This window comes from Eulemur rufifrons, chromosome 18, assembly GCF_041146395.1.
Source record: "Eulemur rufifrons isolate Redbay chromosome 18, OSU_ERuf_1, whole genome shotgun sequence".
Classification (NCBI taxonomy): domain Eukaryota; kingdom Metazoa; phylum Chordata; class Mammalia; order Primates; family Lemuridae; genus Eulemur; species Eulemur rufifrons.
In genome coordinates, this window is record NC_091000.1 from 47,111,986 (window position 1) to 47,131,052 (window position 19,067).

Here is a 19,067-nt window from a genome sequence, read left to right on the forward strand (position 1 = left end):
TGCTTGAATATATCTGCACGAAGACTCAGAGAATGAAATATTTTTGCCAGTAAAAAAATTTTTTCCCTTGCTATTTTTTTGTATATTCACCTAGTTTAGTCCCACTTACTAAATGTTCTCTCCTACTTTCTCTCTGATGCTCCCTCTCAAGCCTCACAGAGCCTTGAGTACGTCCTTCCACCTTGCTGGTTGTCTTTACATCTATCCTCCCTTACTGGAACCTCACCGCATCCAAGATTTCCATGGGATCTGTACACATCTCCTCTCAGCAGGCAGAGATTCTTTTCCTTCTTGTGATGTTGACACCAACTTTTGCACATTCTGCATCATGTATGGTTGCTTGATTGCTGTGTGTTGGAATGCATTCATGAGTTTGACATATTAAATGGCTCCATTCCAAATATTGTGATTTAAATGAGGAAATTTTTCCAAATATTTGTCCAAAATCATATGAACCATCCTGTTTGAACACCAGTCAGACACCTATCACTAGGGAGTTACAAAATAAGGATAAACAATCTTATTTCTTTAAGATTCAAAAGAAAAATACATTAATTTGCTTGACAAGTGTAAATAGTTAAGTATCCAAAAATATTATAGTTTGTATGAACTATGAGCAATATAGGAAAATATTTACACATAAGTTTAAAAAGTTATATAACACGTGTAGTTATATATCAATAATACATGTGGTAAGACTAAAGGAGGCCAGGAGTGGTGGCTCATGCCTGTAATCCTAACACTATGGGAGTCTGAGGCAGGACGATTGCTTGAGCTCAGGAATTGGAGACCAGCCTAAGCAAGAGTGAGACCCCATCTCTACTAAAAATAGAAAAAAATAGCTGGGTGTGGTGGTGCAGGTCTGTAGTCCCAGCTACTCAGAAGGCTGAGGCAGGAGGATTGCTTGAGCCAAGGAGTCTGAGGTTGCTGTGAGCTAGGCTGACACCTCGGCACTCTAGCCCAGGCAATGGAGTGAGACTCTGTCTCAAAACAACAACAACAACAACAAAAAAAAATCTAAAGGAGAACACAGGATAAAAGTGTGTCAAAACAGGAGGGCAGATTTAAAAGATTCCCTTTTAATGTTTTTGTAATATTTTAACTATAACTAAAAGAAGGAGTTCATGTATATAAGTAATATACCCTAAGTATGTTATGTTGGGTCCTGAAATTCTTGGAGTTGTAGAAAACACAAAGTAATAGAAGACAAGAGTTCTTGCCCTGAGACACTTGGAATCAGGTTGTGGAAGAAAAACATTATCATGCAAAATAAGAAGACATTCTTATATAGATGAGATAATTATAGAAGAACGGAGGACTTTGTAAGAGGGAGAAAAGATGCTGTAGAGTGTGAACTCTGGAGTTAGACTACATTGAAACCAGACCCCACCACTTGTGGGCTGAGTGATCAAGTCAGACTCTTACGATGTTTCATTTGGATAATTGCAATAGACTGCTAATTGGTCTTCCTTCCTATAGATTTCCCCCTTTCAATCCTATCATGCTTCCTAACAAATTACCCTTCTAAAACAAGAATTTCCCCACTTCTGTGTGATCAAAAGTGACTTTAGTTTTAAATGCTAATCTGCCTGACTAACCCTGAGTCTGGGAATGCCTCCATAATATCTAGTTGATATATTACTCTTTATGTAGAAACAACTTTTAAGTTTCACCTTTCCTCCGAAACAACCCTTGATGTTGCTACACACATCACAGACTGTGATGCCAGCAGCACTCTCTTAGACACTTACACATTCTTTCCAAAGCCTGTGTACTTTTCCCCCCAAGATAAAAGCCCTGTGTCTGGGGGCTTGCTGTGCAGAGATCTACCTTTCTTGAAGCTGCCCAAGACAGTGCTTCTATCTGTAAGTCCCCCTAATAAATTATCATATACTGACAAACTGGATTTGTCTGCCTCATTCTTTGGTATCTCAGCTTCTTGGGCATTTGGAGGATCACTGTGCATACATGGTCCCTTCATGGAACAACTTAAAACATTCTAATGGTTTTTAATTGCCTTCAATCCAAATTCTAAATTACTTATCATAGCATACACAGTTCTTCATGATCCTTTTCTTTCCTCTCTAGCCTTATCTTGCTATGATCAATTTCTCACACTTAGAATTTTCTGACACACATTATAATTTTATGTATGTATGGCCTTTCTCATTTTGGAATTCTCTGCTCACCCTATTTAAAACTTCCCCCAAGACATTCTTTATAAAATTGCTCTGTTTTTGTCCTCATATCACTCACCATTATCTGAACTTTTCTTGTCCTCCTCCCCACATATTTTATATTAATATCATTCTAAAATGTAAAGTCTATAAGAGAAGAAAATTTGTCTTTGTCTTTTTTTTTTTTAAATTACTGCATGTATAGAATAGTGGCTGGCATACAGTAGGTAATCAGTATGTATTTGTTTTTTTTTTTTTTTTTTTTTTGAGACAGAGTCTCACTCTGTTGCCCGGGCTAGAGTGAGTGCCGTGGCGTCAGTCTAGCTCACAGCAACCTCAAACTCCTGGGCTTAAGCGATCCTACTGCCTCAGCCTCCTGAGTAGCTGGGACTACAGGCATGCGCCACCATGCCGGGCTAATATTTTGTATATATATATTTTAGTTGTCCATATAATTTCTTTCTATTTTTAGTAGAGACGGGGTCTCACTCTTGCTCAGGCTGGTCTCGAACTCCTGACCTCGAGCGATCCACCCGCCTCGGCCTCCCAGAGTGCTAGGATTACAGGCGTGAGCCACCGCGCCCGGCCAATATTTGTTAAATAAATGAATTAATGAATATACTTATTAAAGATTCAGAAACTTTTTCTGATATTATCAGATAGAAATATGTGCCTTCAATGTACATTTTATAGTGACTTTTATCCTAGGCCATGTAGTATACAGTTGTTGTTTTGTTTTGTTTTATTTTCATGAATCCTTGTTTATAGGATTTTGGAGAGCACATGGACTGAATCTTACTCATCTCTGGGTAAAAGAATCCAGTTTTATAAACAATGATTTATATTTGCCTATGGAGTTAGACTGAGTTTTTGGATGGAATGAGCTGCATGCCAGGAGATGCAAGGCGGCACCCTGTGTGATTCTATTATTGGTTCTATACCCAGCCCTATTGTCCTGTGTCTCAGCCAAAGGAACGGGGAGTCTGGTGGTGAAAACTAAAGGAAATGGAACATCTCTGTTGGACAACTTTTTCATTGATTAGATAATAAAGTGTGAAACTGAATGAAAGAGAGAAGCATTCTACACACTTTTATGCAAAATGGAGGAAAACATTGGCACTTTGGAGCTCAGAGAACACAGAGCTCTTGTGAGAATTTCCTGGGAACTCCAAGAAATAATTAAAGCAGCTTTCTATAGGCTTCAGGACTTATAATAGTAGATAAAATAGCAGCCTCCTGTTTATATCAGCTCTTCAGGCTGACTGATTTCAGGAAACACAAGTTAGAGCTACATCATATTGCTTGGCACAGCTCTTGCCATGTAGTGTGCACTTAAAAATGTTAGTTGAATAAATGTTCTTAAACAGCTATGGAGACTGCAGGAGATAGGATTTTCATTAGAGAATATCAAGGGGACATAGATGAAGGGGAGAGTAAGCTATGAGCTTTGCAGGAAGCAGAAGAAATGACAATATTAAAAGTCCTTTCTGGAAGGTTTCTTCTCGCTATGCCCTCCTTCATGTCCACATCTCATGCTGGCACAACAGAAATCTCTGCTTTTATCACTTGCTACAATTTCTATTTAGAGTCCTCAGAAAGTTCTCACACGTGCTCTCTGCCTTCTCCCTGGTGGATGGTTTATTTTGTTTTTTTCCCCTTTGTGTCTGGGCTGCTCATCACTACTGTTCTGCCAGTGCCTGCTTTGACAAGAGGGATGCTGATGTCAGGGACTGATGCCCTCAGAGCTGCTGTTGACAGGCAGCCCTGTGTTCTCTGGAGTCCAAAGTGCCAATGCCTTTCTTCATTTAGCGTATAGTTTGCAGAATTCCTCTCTACCTTGCCAGAATTAATTGTAGTGTGTGGAACCTTCATTTCTGCTTAAAAGAGAAACTTCCCAGAGAAAAACAGCTCTTGTAGTCTTCTCCCTTCTTTCATAAAAGTCTGCCCTTTCACTCAGGGGACTTTGAGGGAGGTGGGGAATGGCCAGGCAAAGTGGTGTTTGTTCTTGAACAGAGGAGGTGTGAAAATTTAGGATTTAAGCTATGGCCACTTTATGCTGTGTGGATTGAATAATAGAGGAAATTTTCCTGCAGAGAAGGAAGAGTAGATTTAAAGAAAGAGGTAAGAGAGTCACAGAGTGCTCCTTCAATTATGACTCATTTCTTAATCTCTCTCTCTCTCTCTTTTGTTTGTGTTTTTTTGGAGACAAGGTCTCACTCTGTCTGCCCAGGCTAGCTTACTGTGCCCCTGAACTACTGGGCTCAAGTGATCTTCCCGCCTCAGCCTCGGAAAGTGCTAGGTGCTTGAACCACCACCCAGCCTACATTTTTTAATCTCTGTGATCATCCAAACTGATTTTCCCTTATTTATTTTTCCTCCCTCCCCTTGCACCTGTGACCTTCCTGCCCTACCAAATTGGATTCTTCCTGAGTTCTGAAGACACAGCTTCAGAACTGTGGCCACAGCTAGGGCCACATTCATATCTATTGGCATTTCAGGCCTCATTTACCTAGTTTTTTCAGCTTACAGGTAATTTTTTTTCCTAGTACTTTTTTCTTTTATTTTCACCCATGCCTATTATTAACTGTTATCCTAAGCTGTTTGTATGATTCTGTTAAAGTATCTGGATATTGAAACATTCATTTACAGAGAATGTATAAAGGGACTATTCTGGAAAACAAATATCCTGGAAGGAGGAAAAAAAGCTTTCTAATAATTAATAGAACACGTAAAAAAAAGGAGTATAGGAATGTGGAAATACTTTTGTTGCAGAATTAAGAATATTTATTGATCTCATTAGTGCGTCATCAGTGTAGCCGTTTTGATGACAGTAAAGACATTACCCCCCTCAATTTGCCATAAGGCAAACATTTTCACTGTTGGAAACATGATAAAACAATGAGAAGTACATGAAATCAGTTGAATAAATCCTATAACTATGTAAAAAATCATAAAATTTTCAACAAGGTAGAAAAAAATAAGACAAGAGTTACTACATCAAGTACTTTATGCCACATGAAATGATTTCAGTTTGTCAATCTTCACAATTCTGTAATACATATCACATATTTTCACTGAGTTTTAGCAGAAGCAGGATCTGAATTAAAATTTCTTGATCTGAAATCTAACCCACTTTTCAATATGCCACTACTGTATCTAGAATTTCACACCTTCACAGGGTGGGCCCCCATTAATTAATCAATCCATTCATTCCACAAGTAGTATTAGGTACCTACTATGTGTTAGCAATGCCCAGTGACCTTGAGTGGAGCCTGAACTTGTCTTGCTTGTCTCAGGAAGGACAGGCTTTCTCCTTATTTCTCCAAATCTGCATACTTCCCATTGTACTTACCAGGTGTTCCCATCAGAGTCTTCTGGCAGGAATTTTATCTTCCAAGTCTCACTCAGAGGTGATGGGAAATATAAAAAAGGGAGAATGTTGCCCTTCCCCCAGCACGTACAACGATGAGGAAAAGGATGATTCTTTGTGCAGTGAGAGCTAGAATGATTAAAGGACTCCCTCACATTAAAATTCACAGCTTTTTTGCAGCCCCTGGGAACCCAATCTTGACAAGCTTCCTCAACTCCAGTAATAATTACTTCATCCCCCTGTGGCTTTCTCAATTGCAATGGTAGAGATAATGTGCCTGGTAAACAACCGTCCAGGGAGATTCAAGGAATTAAAAGTTCTGGAGCTTGTTCATAGGCTACCAGGAAGGATTGTGAAGCCTCTCCCTCTCCACCCAATAAGAGGCTCCCAGACAACAGCATTACAATGTTACACAAATAACAAATAACCTTTTCTAGCTTGAGTTATTTCTTCTTTAGTAGGATTGACCTATTCCCTAAATATAGGGTTTGTTTTCACTGCCTGAAGCACTGTTAACATCATCCTTGGACTTACAAAAGCCTGATCTGTCAATGTTACAGGAGATCAAAGGACCCATTGTGTGGCAAAGAAGATGAGACAATGAGCTTGTGATCAGACTTTACTAGTCTTGCCACATACTCCATCTCCTAGAAGCCATCAGCTTAAAATAACAATGTGGAATGACCCCTTATAGGCTCAGTTAATGTGTCAGCATGGGGCTAACACCCAGGAATTTGGGGATATTCTGACACAGAGAGGTGACTCCCATGCTGGGAATCACTTAAAGTCCAAGTGGGTCCTTGGCTTCCTGCAAGAAACAATTCAGGAGTTTGCCAACAGTATAAAGTGAAAGCAAGTTTTATATAGAAAACATAGAAAACCTACTCCACAAACAAAGTAGAGGCCAATTCTCCCTGTGGAGGAAAACCAACTCCATGGTTCCTTTAGCCCCTCTATTTAAGCAATGCCTTAATTATATGTTAAACAAGGGGAGGAATATTCATGTTATTTCTTGGAAAGGTTTGGTGTTTTCCTGGAATTAGGGTGACGGTCTCCTTTTGACTAAATATGATCAACCAGGAAGTGTCGTGGTATCAGATACATAATGGGAGTGGGAGGCTTCCTTAGCAACATTTATGGTAATTTTATGGTAATAAGGTATAATGAAGCTGCAAGATCAAGAGGCAGTTGATTCTCTGCCATCTTGGTTCTAACCAGTTGGAACTTGTCCTGTCTCCATCTTGTTTTGATCAGGGTAGCTCGGGAAACTTTGTTCTGAAACTTCTTGATTCAGTTAAGCAATGCCTGCACAATTAGGCAATTCCTGAAGCAATGCCTAAAGCAATGCCTGAAGCAGTGCCTGCCAGTTCCCTGTCTCAGTTCTACTCAAGGATGGTATATATACATGGAAAAAATGGCTACTATATAGTAGTGTGTCCCTATTGCTATATTGTATAGATCCAGGTGCTAAAGAGTATGTATCAGCTAGCTTTTTCCACATAACAAGCCATCCAAAACTAAGTGGGTTAAAATACAAACCACTTATTTATCACATAATTATGTCAGTCAGAAGTTTGGGCTAGATTCAGCTGGGTAGTTCTTCTGGTCTTGGTTGGACTCACTCAAATTCCTGCAGTTAGCTGCTGGGTCAGTTTGGGGCTGACTGGTCTAGGATGGTTATCACTGGGATGACTTGTGCCTGCTTGATGGGATCTTTCATTTTTCATTAAGATGGCATACTTTATATGGTGGAAGCAGATTTGAGAGAGGGACAGAGAGAAACATGAAGTCAGGGCTTAAAACTCGCACAGTTGGCTGGACACAGTGGCTCATGCCTGCAATCCTAGCACTTTGGGAGGTCGAGGTGGGAGGATCTCTTGAGGTCAAGAGCTTGAGACCAGCCTGAGCAAGAGTGAGACCCTGTCTTTACTAAAAATAGAAAAAAATAGCTGGGTGTGGTGGCATGGGCCTGCCTGTAGGCCCAGCTACTTGGGAAGCTGAGGCAGGAGGATCACTTGAGCCCAGGAGTCTGAGGTTGTTGTGAGCTAGGCTGATGCCACAGTACTCTAGCCCAGACAACAAAGTGAGACTCTGTCTCAAAAAAAAAACAAACAAAAAAACCCAAAACAAAACAAAACGAAAAAGTTCCCACAATATAACTTTCATTACAGTCCATTGGCCAATGTAAGTCATAAGACCAATCCAGTTTCAAAGAGTGAAAAAAGACTCTGCCCATTGATGGGAGGAGCTTTAAAGTCACATTGTAAAGGGCATAGATTCAGAGAGGAAGGCAGGATTGTGGCCATTTTTGTAATTAACCAAGGATGAAAGTAGGAATGACATCTTTTATCATTACTCCTAACTGATCTGCTTTTGGAATTTATGCTTTTCACTCCTGTAAACTTAAGCTCACCTAGATTTGAGATCCTAATTCTAAGGGGGAGAATGTTTCTATCAGGGAACAGTAACGGTTTTACTGATCTTGAAGCTGTGTCTACGATCTGGCCACCCTGGGCTCCTCACATTCCAACAGACCAGGAGGCAAAGAAAGTTTTTACTATTGGTGAAGGACAATTAACCTGGATTACCATGTAGATCTAGGATTGTTGCTACACATAAGATTGGAATGATTACAACAAAGTCCCAGATACCTTTCACTCAATGTCCCCCATTGGTTACATCTTATATGACTATAGTACAATATCAAACCAGAAAACTGACATTGGTACAACGTATGTGTATAATTCTGTCATTGCCTTTAGCTGGATGTGGTGGTGCCTGTAGTCCCACTGCTTAGGAGGTTGAGGCAGGAGAATCGCTTGAGCCCAGGAGTTTGAGGCTGCAGTGAGCTAGGCTGATGCCATGGCACTCTAGCCTGGGCAACAGTGCAAGACTCTGTCTCAAAAAAAAAAGTGACCCAGCTTCCAAATGATGGGGCCAAGAAATGAACCTAGATATGCAAACTTCAAAGCTACGCTGTTTCCTTGGAACTATGAGATATATTTTTTTAAAAAAATTCCTTTTAATAAGCCCCCACTTTCACTTACTAGGCAGAGACTAATGTTTACCAAAAGGTGGCAATCAACTTTTCTTAATGTTTTAGTCAGCTTGCTGTACATTCAAAGATGTCCTCAGTGTGATTATAAGGTTCAAGTTTATAACTTTCAATTTAAGATGTCATTAATTTTTATAATTCAATTACAATAAAAAATAGGATTGGTCTCAAAATGCCTAAAGGTAAAAATTTTAATATGTTAAAATAGAAATTGTTTTACAGTTTCTTGTATATTGAGCAACCTAAACACAGAGTCACTCATTGGTCAAATGACCAAATAAGACATAGTAAATCAAATTTTGAAAGCTTTGTTATGTAAATGTTTTGTACATATGTGTATGTGTGTGTATGCATTAGGAGTAGGTGATGGAAATGTAGCATGTGCTTTATGGCAGTGGTCCCTAACATTTTTGGCACCAGGGACTGGTTTCATGGAAGACAATTTGTCCACAGACCAAGGAAGAAGTGGGGGGATGGTTTCAGGATGATTCAAGTACCTAACCTAGATCCCATGCATGTGCAGTTTACAGTAGGGTCTGTACTTCTATGAGAAGCTAATGCCACTGCTGATCTGACAGGAAGCGGAGCTCAGGCAATGATGCGAGTGATGGGGAGCGGCTGTAAATACAGATGAAGTTTCGCTTGCTCCCTTGCTGCTCACCTCCTGCTGTGTGGCCTGGTTCCTAACAGGCCATGGACTGGTACTGGTCCTCTGCCCAGGGGTTGGGGACCACAGCTATATGGGTTGTTTCCACATGTTTTAGGCTTATAGTGTTCACAGTCATTTTCCCATAAGACTAACTAACAATACACAATTATCTTTCATTTCAGCAAATTTCCAGAGATAAAATAGTTTGGGAGGAGTCTTCAAGAACCTCACAGGGGCAATGGAGTGTCCAACTCCAGTCTCTGAAAACTCTGCTTAAATGAAAACCTCCAGAGTTACAGCTTGTATAACAGAGCGGTGAGGGGCTGAATGTTGTACTGAACAAAAGTGACCAGATTTTGTTACTTTGACGTTAGGTGGAAACATAGATGTATTAATAGATATCCAATATGGCCCACCTTTTGTGTGAGATGACCATGTATATGAAACTCCCCTCTAGAAGTGATTATTTTTCAGTATAGAATAATTAAACCACATGGTTTCCTTGAAATCAAGGAAGCTTTGCAAAGTCAGACATTGTTATTTATGCCTACCTTTTGCTTGTTCAGTCATGTTAACATAAGTTGTTTTGAAAATAAATTAATTGATCCTCAAACTTGACTTCAACTTTACAAAGCAAACTTGACAAAACACCCATCAACTTCCTTCTATTTTTTCTTTTAGGGATCATTTATAACTATCCTGATAAACTCAAAATCATTTGCAACTTAAATGCACTTTAACAAGTCAATAATTTTTCTTTTTATTATTTGAGTAAATTATTAAAAACTTTGGATATAACCTGAACAATGTTATAGAGGATTTATGATTTTTTTTCTTAGCCACATTAGTTTAGTAGTAACTGTGGTGATTTTCCTCCATTGTGTTCATCTTCAAGATTAGAATGTGCCTAAATATTACTCTGTGATCCCTTTTGAGTTGGTTATGAATAAAATTATGTGAAAAATGTATTTACATATTTACATTTAAAACAAGATAACTGAATGAATTCTTATTTTTAATATATACTTATATGTAAAAAATATATATTTTTGCAATTGTGAGAAAACAATCTTGTTTTTATAAAACAAACCATTAAAAGACAAGCACTAAGGTCACTTAGGAAGTCTAAGGAGTTATCTGTCCTCTGTCAAACATATGAAATCATGTAAGAGACAGATTAGCTATTCTCTGGCATTCTCTTTAATAGTCATTTTCCCTAAGGATTGTCATCTCTGGACAGCTCAGTGACATCAGCTAATTAACACTATAGGACATACGTTCCCTAGAGACTTCAGCCAGGTAAACAGGCTTGATTCTCTCTCCGTGCCAACCCAGTCACTGGGCAGTTTCATACCACCCTCTCTCTGTTGGTCATATGGATCTCTGTCATATAACCAGGTCCTTGCATTCAGGAAACAACACTAGAAGCTCAAAATTGCCTTCCTTCATCTTCCTATCACCCAAGGGCAGAATGCGTATCTCTGGTACCATGAGAAGATGTGTGAAATCATCATAAGATAGCATCTTCTTGCTTAAGAGATATTTCTGAGTAATCCAATGTTGATATTAGCAATCCGTTGTATTCTTTCCATACAACCTTCTTCCTGATTCTACGTACCCAAGTTCCAACTCCCAGTATTACGTTAAAAATAGCAACCTGGAGATGAGCTTAGGACCCACAGATAAGGTCAATAAGGGTGAGTGGAATGCTTTAGGAGTGCTCTCTGTACTGCTTTAGGAGTCAGTAAATTTGTTTATATTCAGGTGCAATTGTTCTTGAAACAAAAAAGCTTTAAATTGGTTTCATATATGTCATTTGGCAAAAGGAATAGACTACAGAAATTCACCAAATACGAGACCTAAATTTAAATATTTATTTTAGAAGCCAAAAATTCATTACTAGACATTTCTTCCTATTGCAGTACATTCGTTATATCTCTGTATGTACATATGGAAAAAACCTTAAATTCTGTCTTATTTAGCTGTAACAAAATATGCCTTTCGGTAATAGAATGTTAGTGTGTGCGTATGTAACAGTATTAGTTTGTATGCTTCCATTCTTTCCTTTTGACTCCCTTTTTCTCTGAAATTACATTAATATTTGTTTTCTGTGTTCTTCTTAGACCTGTTATTTCCAATACATTGATAGATCCATTTTCCCCTAGTTTATACACTCCATTGTCATCAGAGACTAGCCTTAATACATCTGAGTTCAGCTCAGGCCTATGAGACAGAAGTTTTTTAAAGCAATAGTGATTCAGTCATAGTACTGAGGCTAAAGAAATTTTGCCAGCACTTTTTCAGGATTAATTCAGGACAGAGCAGAGTTTGCATGCATGTTGAAAATATCAGTGAATGTTGTATAACTTGGTATATCTTATATATAGACCTTATCATAGAATCTTTTGTCCTTAAAATGTGTAGTTTGCATACTGAGTATCTAGTTAAATTGAAATATTTATACTTCTATTACAGTGTTTAAAGTTATATTGCATGTCAATGTTGTGCAGTTATTGTTCATTGTAAACCATTACCTCTACTGCCTGATATGTGTCAGTACCAAGCATTTAACCTCTCTCATTTGATGCCTGTTCTCTTAATTATTATTGTAAAATTTGTGCTTTTATAAGATGTGATTTTCCATTACATTCTTTTCTTGATGGTAACTGTTACTAGAATGTCATGATTGTTTTGTAGAATGTGCTTATTTTTATTTTGCCTATTTAAAATATTTTACATATATATTATCTCTGCTTTATGGAATTTTTAATTATTTTTTTGCAACTCAATTAATCATTTATGTGCAATTTTTACAACAGGAATTTCCTATCATGTCATATGGTGATAGTTACTAAAAACACCATTCTTTGTTCCTGTACCTAGGATAAATGTGTCTGATATTTCCAGTTATTATTATTTATATAATTTATCTAATCTGAATCTTCCTTAGTGCATTAAGTCAACTGACCCTTATCTAAACATAGATGATAATTTCCAGTCAAATTGCACAATTCTTTCAAAGAGGTAGAAAGAAAACAAAATGAAATGCAATGTCTCATTTAGCCCTAGCTAAAAATATATTCCTTCCCTTGGAAGATTACCTTTGTGGTGGTGCACACTGCTTTGGGAGGGATGGATGCAGAGTAGTAAAGTAGGAAGGGAACAAAGGGACATAAGTCAGCAGAACACACTTGAGAATCAATGAGATAATCCATCTTGCAGCTAGATATTTCACATATCTAGTGTTACTAAAGGACAGTAATTTCCCTGATTTGTAAATAGGAAATTCTTTAAAAGTTAGAAGATAGAACATGACATTAGCATCCTAATTATCTATCCCCCAGTGTGCTCTCTGGAGTGGCCCTGGAAGCAATTGTAACATACCCAGACAATCACATTTTCTATTCTGTTCCAATGGACACCCCATTTGCCTGTCATCATTTTAGTTTTCAACCTAAAATCATATTCATTTTTATGTTTGTCAGATAGGGAGCATTCAACATTCATTTTTATTAGTGTATATTACCCTGTAAAGCAACAAATGGTTTATACAATGTCATCTCACCAGGTTTTGATCTTTTATAAATGTGTTCTTATTTATATGATAATATTAAAATATATCTTTTTTTATAATGATGAATCATTATATTGGTATTTTTCTCTAAATGAATTAGCATTTTTTCACCCTCTTTCACTTTGATGAATGCTTCTTTTATTAGATACATTTTGAAAATTCATTTCAGATGAGTGTACTTATATTTGTGTATGTGTACATGAGACTGAGCCATAGTTTTTTTTATTCACTCTTCTGAGCAGGTGTGAGTCAGGGCAATGTAATTTTTCATTGGATATTTGTATATGTTGTTTTTAATATTTTATAATTAATTCTATTATGAAAATTTTGTGCATAGATTTTTTTGTGGCTATCACTGATCACAACCTTATAAGAAATGAGGGGGAGAATGTGAGATATTGTGAAATATTATATGCTTTATTTCACATGTGATAGCTTCCTCTGAATTTTAATATATTTCTTTCATTGAAGATAAAGTAGCATGGAAGTTAAAAGCATGGACTTTGATATCAAAAGGAACTAGATTTGTTTTAAAACATGTAGAGGTTTAGTGATGTTGGATAAGCTACTTAAGCACTTTAATCTATTTCTTCATATATAAAAAGAGATGGTAATAAATTTCAAGTTTTTTTAAAGATTAGTTGAGATTATGCATGTAAATAATTTAGAACATATGAAACAATTGACAATACCAGATAGTATTATTAACTGTAAGTAGCATATCAGTTCAGCCTTCAACTTTTGGATACTTTTTAAATTTTTCAAACTTCAAATGTGAAAACTTTTTTTATTAAATATTTTTGGGTTTTGCCAAATATATAAAATAGTACCCTTACACACTGTTGTTTTGGGATTGAGAGTGAAGCTAGATCAGTTTAATTAATCCTTCTGATATATGATGTATTAAATTTCTATTATGTGTGATTTTACATTTCAAGACATGATTTTTTGGTTGTGTATTTTCCTTGCAACTAAATTATAGGACGAGGAGGACATTTCTGCAGTGATAGAGAAATATTTTCCAGTGATCTTTCTACCACTAACTCTTCATCCACTTGACTTTTCCTTTTCTCTTATTTGGATTTTATTAACATTTATTTTATACATGTTTTATACCAATTTCTTTCACACACCAATGGGTCTATGACCAAACCTGATTCATATTTTTAAAAAAGTCTTAAAATTAAGGATTTACTGTATGTTTAACCATTTGAATGTGATGGAACTAAATTCCTCATTCTCTGTTGCTGCTTAGATCAATGTGGGACCGTGCTGACACAGTATTAAATAGCTGTATGAAAATGATAATTGGCTCCCTTTAGAGATGGCAATGTGTTTGGCACAGTGTAACAAACTCTTCAAGGTAGCTCCTGGAAAGGAGCAATATAAAATTAACCTAATGTAGACAGACGTTCTTAGATTCTTATAAAATCAAAATATCCTTTTCTTTGTACCTTTTCTTTATTGCTTTTAGTTTTATGTTATATCTCTTTGGCCTGTCATTGCTTTGACAATGTATCTACCTTTATTTCTATGTATTTATGTATTTAATTATTTTATTGTAGGGAGTGATGTAAGGCATTTTACTTTGTACATAGATTACAAAATTGGATAACTTTTAAAGATATTCATCCTGATTAGAATGTTGGTAGTCAATAATCCCACCTCTTTCAGGAATTCCACTCACTGTAGTTGTTCATGATATGTGGAAATGAAATCAATAGAGGAAAAAGGAAAGTGTTGGCCACTGGATTTTAGAGTTCTGATTCCAGGTGAATGTGTATACCCAATAAATTTTCAGAGTTCTTGTTAAATTGGTAGGATAATTTTGACATTTTGGGGGCAAGAGTTGAACACTGTAACTGAATGGTGAATTAAATGAATTTCAGAGTCTGTCTGATTGAACATTTGTCTTATTATTATACAGAAAGACCAGGATAACTTTCATGAATATAATATATAAGGTAGAGAAGCAATTCTGCCAAAATGCATATATGTAGTACTACTGGTGATATTTTGAATGCAATTTAATCCTTTGTATAAGTACATTCTCTGAATGACTTCTAGAGAATATTTTTATAATGTTCTCTTGCATATAAAGTATGTACAAATTCAGAGTTATGACATATATTTAAAATAATCTCTCTCCCTCTCTGTCCTTGCCACTTTCTTATTCTTTCTGATCACTCTCCCTGATTTTCCCTCAACTCCATTTTCTCTAAAATATACATATATTCTTGTAGTACTTTAAATCATATTAAACTCAATCTAAAACAGATCTTTTATATCTATGACTGATGCAAACACAAGGTCCATTATTTGATCTTTCTTATATTAGATATCAATGATACTACTTTTTGAACTTGATCTTAGCCAAAAGGGTAAAGAAGAGATAAAATGAGGGATTTTTTTCTCTTTTTAAGAGATGGGGTCACATCCCAGCTCAAGCTGGGAGTGCAGTGGCTATTCATAGGTGTAATCATAGTGCACTGCAACCTTGAACTCCTAAACTCAAGTGATACTCCTTCCCCAGTAGCTGGGACTATGGGCGCACACCACTGTTCTGTCCGATATTAGTTCTGTAATAATGTAAACAAAATTAGTATAAGATATGTTGTTCTCAATGAGTACATCATTTACATGCATATAAAATTCCATGGCCACGTCTTGTCCAGGTGATAGAGTTCACCTTCTTTTCTTTGTTTTTGAAGATATCTTTTAAAATTTGCTAAATGCTTGGTCTTAATAGGAAACGTGTACTAACAAAGGACGGAACAGAAAAATGGAAGTTCTTTCACTGGATTTATTCTACTGGGTTTCTCTGACAGGCCTCAACTGGAGCTAATCCTCTTTGTGGTTCTTTGATCTTCTACATCTTCACTTTGCTGGGGAACACAACCATCATTGCATTGTCTCACCTGGACCCACATCTTCACACCCCTATGTATTTTTTCCTCTCCAACCTAAGCTTTCTGGACCTGTGTTACACTACCAGCATTGTTCCACAGCTCCTGGTGAATCTCAGGGGAGCAGACAAAACTATCTCCTATGGTGGTTGTGTCGTTCAGCTGTACATCTCTCTGGGCTTGGGAACTACAGAATGCTTTCTCTTAGGAGTTATGGCATTTGACCGCTACACAGCTGTTTGCAGGCCCCTCCACTACGCGGTAATCATGCACCCTCGTCTGTGTGCCCTGATGGTTTCTTCTTCATGGCTCATTGGTTTTGCCAACTCCTTACTGCAGACCATGCTCATCTTCCTTTTACCACTTTGTGGAAGAAATAAGGTAGACCACTTCTTATGTGAGATCCCTCCATTGCTCAAGCTTGCCTGTGCTGATACTGCTATGAATGAAGCTGAGGTCTACTTTGTCAGTGTCGTCATTCTTTTTGTACCTGTTGCATTAATCATGTTTTCCTATAGTCAGATTGTCAGGACAGTCTTGAGAATAAGGTCGGCTGCAGGGCAGAGAAAAGCATTTGGGACGTGTGGCTCCCACCTCACAGTTGTCTTTCTGTTCTATGGCACAGCCATGTGTGCTTATCTCCAGCCCCACAGCAACAACTCTCAGGATCAGGGCAAGTTCTTCTCTCTCTTCTACACCATTGTTATACCCATGCTCAACCCCCTCATATATACACTGAGGAATAAGGATGTGAAAGGAGCAGTTAAAAAGGTGCTTTGGAAGGACTATAACTCCAAATGACTGGGAGAGGAAGACACTTCAGTGGAAGGACTTTTAATACCAGAGCCTGTAAGCTGTGCGCGTTCTCCATGTGTCATCCAGAATCCCCCCAGCAACTCTCAAGGGAATTTCCTTACCTAATTCTATTAGGAAAGTTAGTGATCAAAACCTAAGCTCATGAATTCAGTCCAACCTCCAGAGATACTGATTCAATATTCCTAGAGCATTTGCATTATTATAATTTTTAAAAAGCTCCACAGGTTTTTCTTATTTTCACCCTTAGGTGGGAAAATTATTCCATTTCTATTGCAAAAAGACATTTAAGTACATATCATAAATGTGCAGCCATAATAAGAACATGAAACTACTAAAACATAGTAAAGAATATTAAAATTTGAGCATTTTCTAGAAATTTCTTGAGGGATATCAGTTATTTTTTACATCTTGATCATTGCTATTTTATAAAGTTCATAGATTGTATCAGAGCTTTTTTTCACAGAAGTAGGTGGGGCAATTGTGGAAAAAACAAACTTTAAGCTCAAGATAAAGTTGCTAACATCAGTCCTGATAAAGCCATCTAGAAATTAGGCCCAACTGTGACCTTGCCAGTATGGCAGCATGTTTTGTAGCATTTATTTCAGAGAAGGCTGTACACAGGAATCACTGGATGAAGGGTGTGAGTCAATGCTGCCAGTGACAGTGGAAGCTACTACAGGGTTGTGTAGATTGCCTCCAAAATTGTTAGGACTTGCTTCCTGTTGAATTATCACTGACAACAGTGGAACAGCTGCAGTGATTGTGCTCAGGGGTTGGCCAGATCATTTTATCCCATCTATTCTTAGCATTTGGAGTTCAGTACTATAATTATGCTCTAGAGAAATTCACGGATTATTCTATCCCTATAGCTTTCTGAGTAGCACAAAGTGCACACCATTAGCTCAGGTGATGAGTGATCACAGAGACCCAAAATGTCAGTCAGTTCCACGTGAAACATAATTTTCAACCAGCACAAGGTTTACTAACGATTAGCAAAGGATACAAAACAGCAGCAACAGCAAATGCAATACCTATGAGGCCCCCAATCAGACAGACACAGCTTCCTGTGTCCTCTTTTATACAATGAAATGTGTTTTTATTTGAAATATGAGGTGTTAATGTGTATGGTACAAGTCAGCACAGAGAAGGCTTATAGGTCCCTCCCCATGTATCCCTGTTCTGGCTTCTGGACTAACTTTTATTTTTTTTAGCACAACTGCAGTCTATATATCATAGGTTTACTTATAATAAATACTCTAAACAGATATATCCATTCTGCTGAAAACATTATTAGATCAGTCAGCAGTTTATAGCAGCCCCTATAAGACCCTCATTTATCTCCTAGTCAGTAAATTTAGCAGCTGCTCTTTACCAGAGTTCTGCTCTGGCCAGGCTCATTAAAGAGGGAGGACCAGGTTATAGATCCCTGTTAACTCTTTCCCCTGCAGGTGACTGCTGAACTGATGCATAGCTGAGAGCTTTCTTCCTCTTTTTTAGTATCATAGAATATTTTAAAACGTGATCTGGCAGACTCTGGGGACCAGTATGTATGGAAATGTCTTGGGAATGAGGTTTGCTGGAAAGCTGGGATATACGTAAATGTAGAAATCATAATATGAATGATTCCTGAATCAGACAGATCAGGGGATATTGTCCTTGAGATTGCCTTAGAGACTCAGATACTCTTGCTCCTTTTTCTTTTTAATTTAAATCTATTGATTTACATTGTTTGGTGAATTCACTTTAACCATTCTGAATTGAATGAAATCTACTGAGTCTTAAAAAATTGCAAGTTCTTTTGAGTAGGCAACCATTTTTAGGATAGTTTTAACCTCTTTGGGAGTGAAACTGTTCAGCTGTTATACCTGTGACTTTAGTCTCAATGAAGCATCCTGGACATTTGTAATTATTGGATTATTTGGGATATTCACAATCAATGGAGTATTACTATCACTTGTCACAGCCTTTGTCAGGAGTCCATCCCTTTTTTTGTGTTAGCAGGCCACAAATAATACTTACCAAATATTTTAAAGTATTTCAGGCATTTGGAAATTGTCTTTTTTTGTTTGTTCGTTTGTTTTTGAGACAGAGTCTCACTCTGTTGCCCAGACTAGACTGCAGTGAAGTCATCATAGCTCACTGCAACCTCAAACTCCTCAGCTCAAGCGACCTTTCTGCCTCAGCCTCTGGAGTAGCTGGGACTACAGGTATGCACCACCATGCCCAGCTAAAGGCATTGGAAACTATCAAAAAATCTCGCAAGATTCTCTTTAGTAAGTTGCTTTGTTAATATAGCTACAGAAATGAGAACTCTGTTTGCTTTAACATATTAAGAGAGTGTCTTGGCAATTTTTAGCATGAAATAAACCTCTCTCTGGATTCACTCCCCATCATAAAGAAGTGTCCCTACACTGCCCAAAGAATATTTGTCTTCAGATTCCTCCACAGCATGTTATATTTTGGTTTGCACGTGGCCTTAAATTTTATATGTATATATATACACACACACATATATACACA

General features: G+C 37.4%; 1 protein-coding gene across 1 annotated transcript; it reads left to right on the forward strand.

The window, feature by feature from the left end:
* Nucleotides 1-8,208: 8,208 nt before the first annotated feature.
* Nucleotides 8,209-16,532, forward strand: LOC138398796 (putative olfactory receptor 2B8). Its single transcript, XM_069493264.1, is given in 3 exon segments — nt 8,209-8,279; nt 15,594-15,682; nt 15,685-16,532. Coding segments are annotated over 3 exon segments (1,008 nt in total).
* Nucleotides 16,533-19,067: the final 2,535 nt, after the last annotated feature.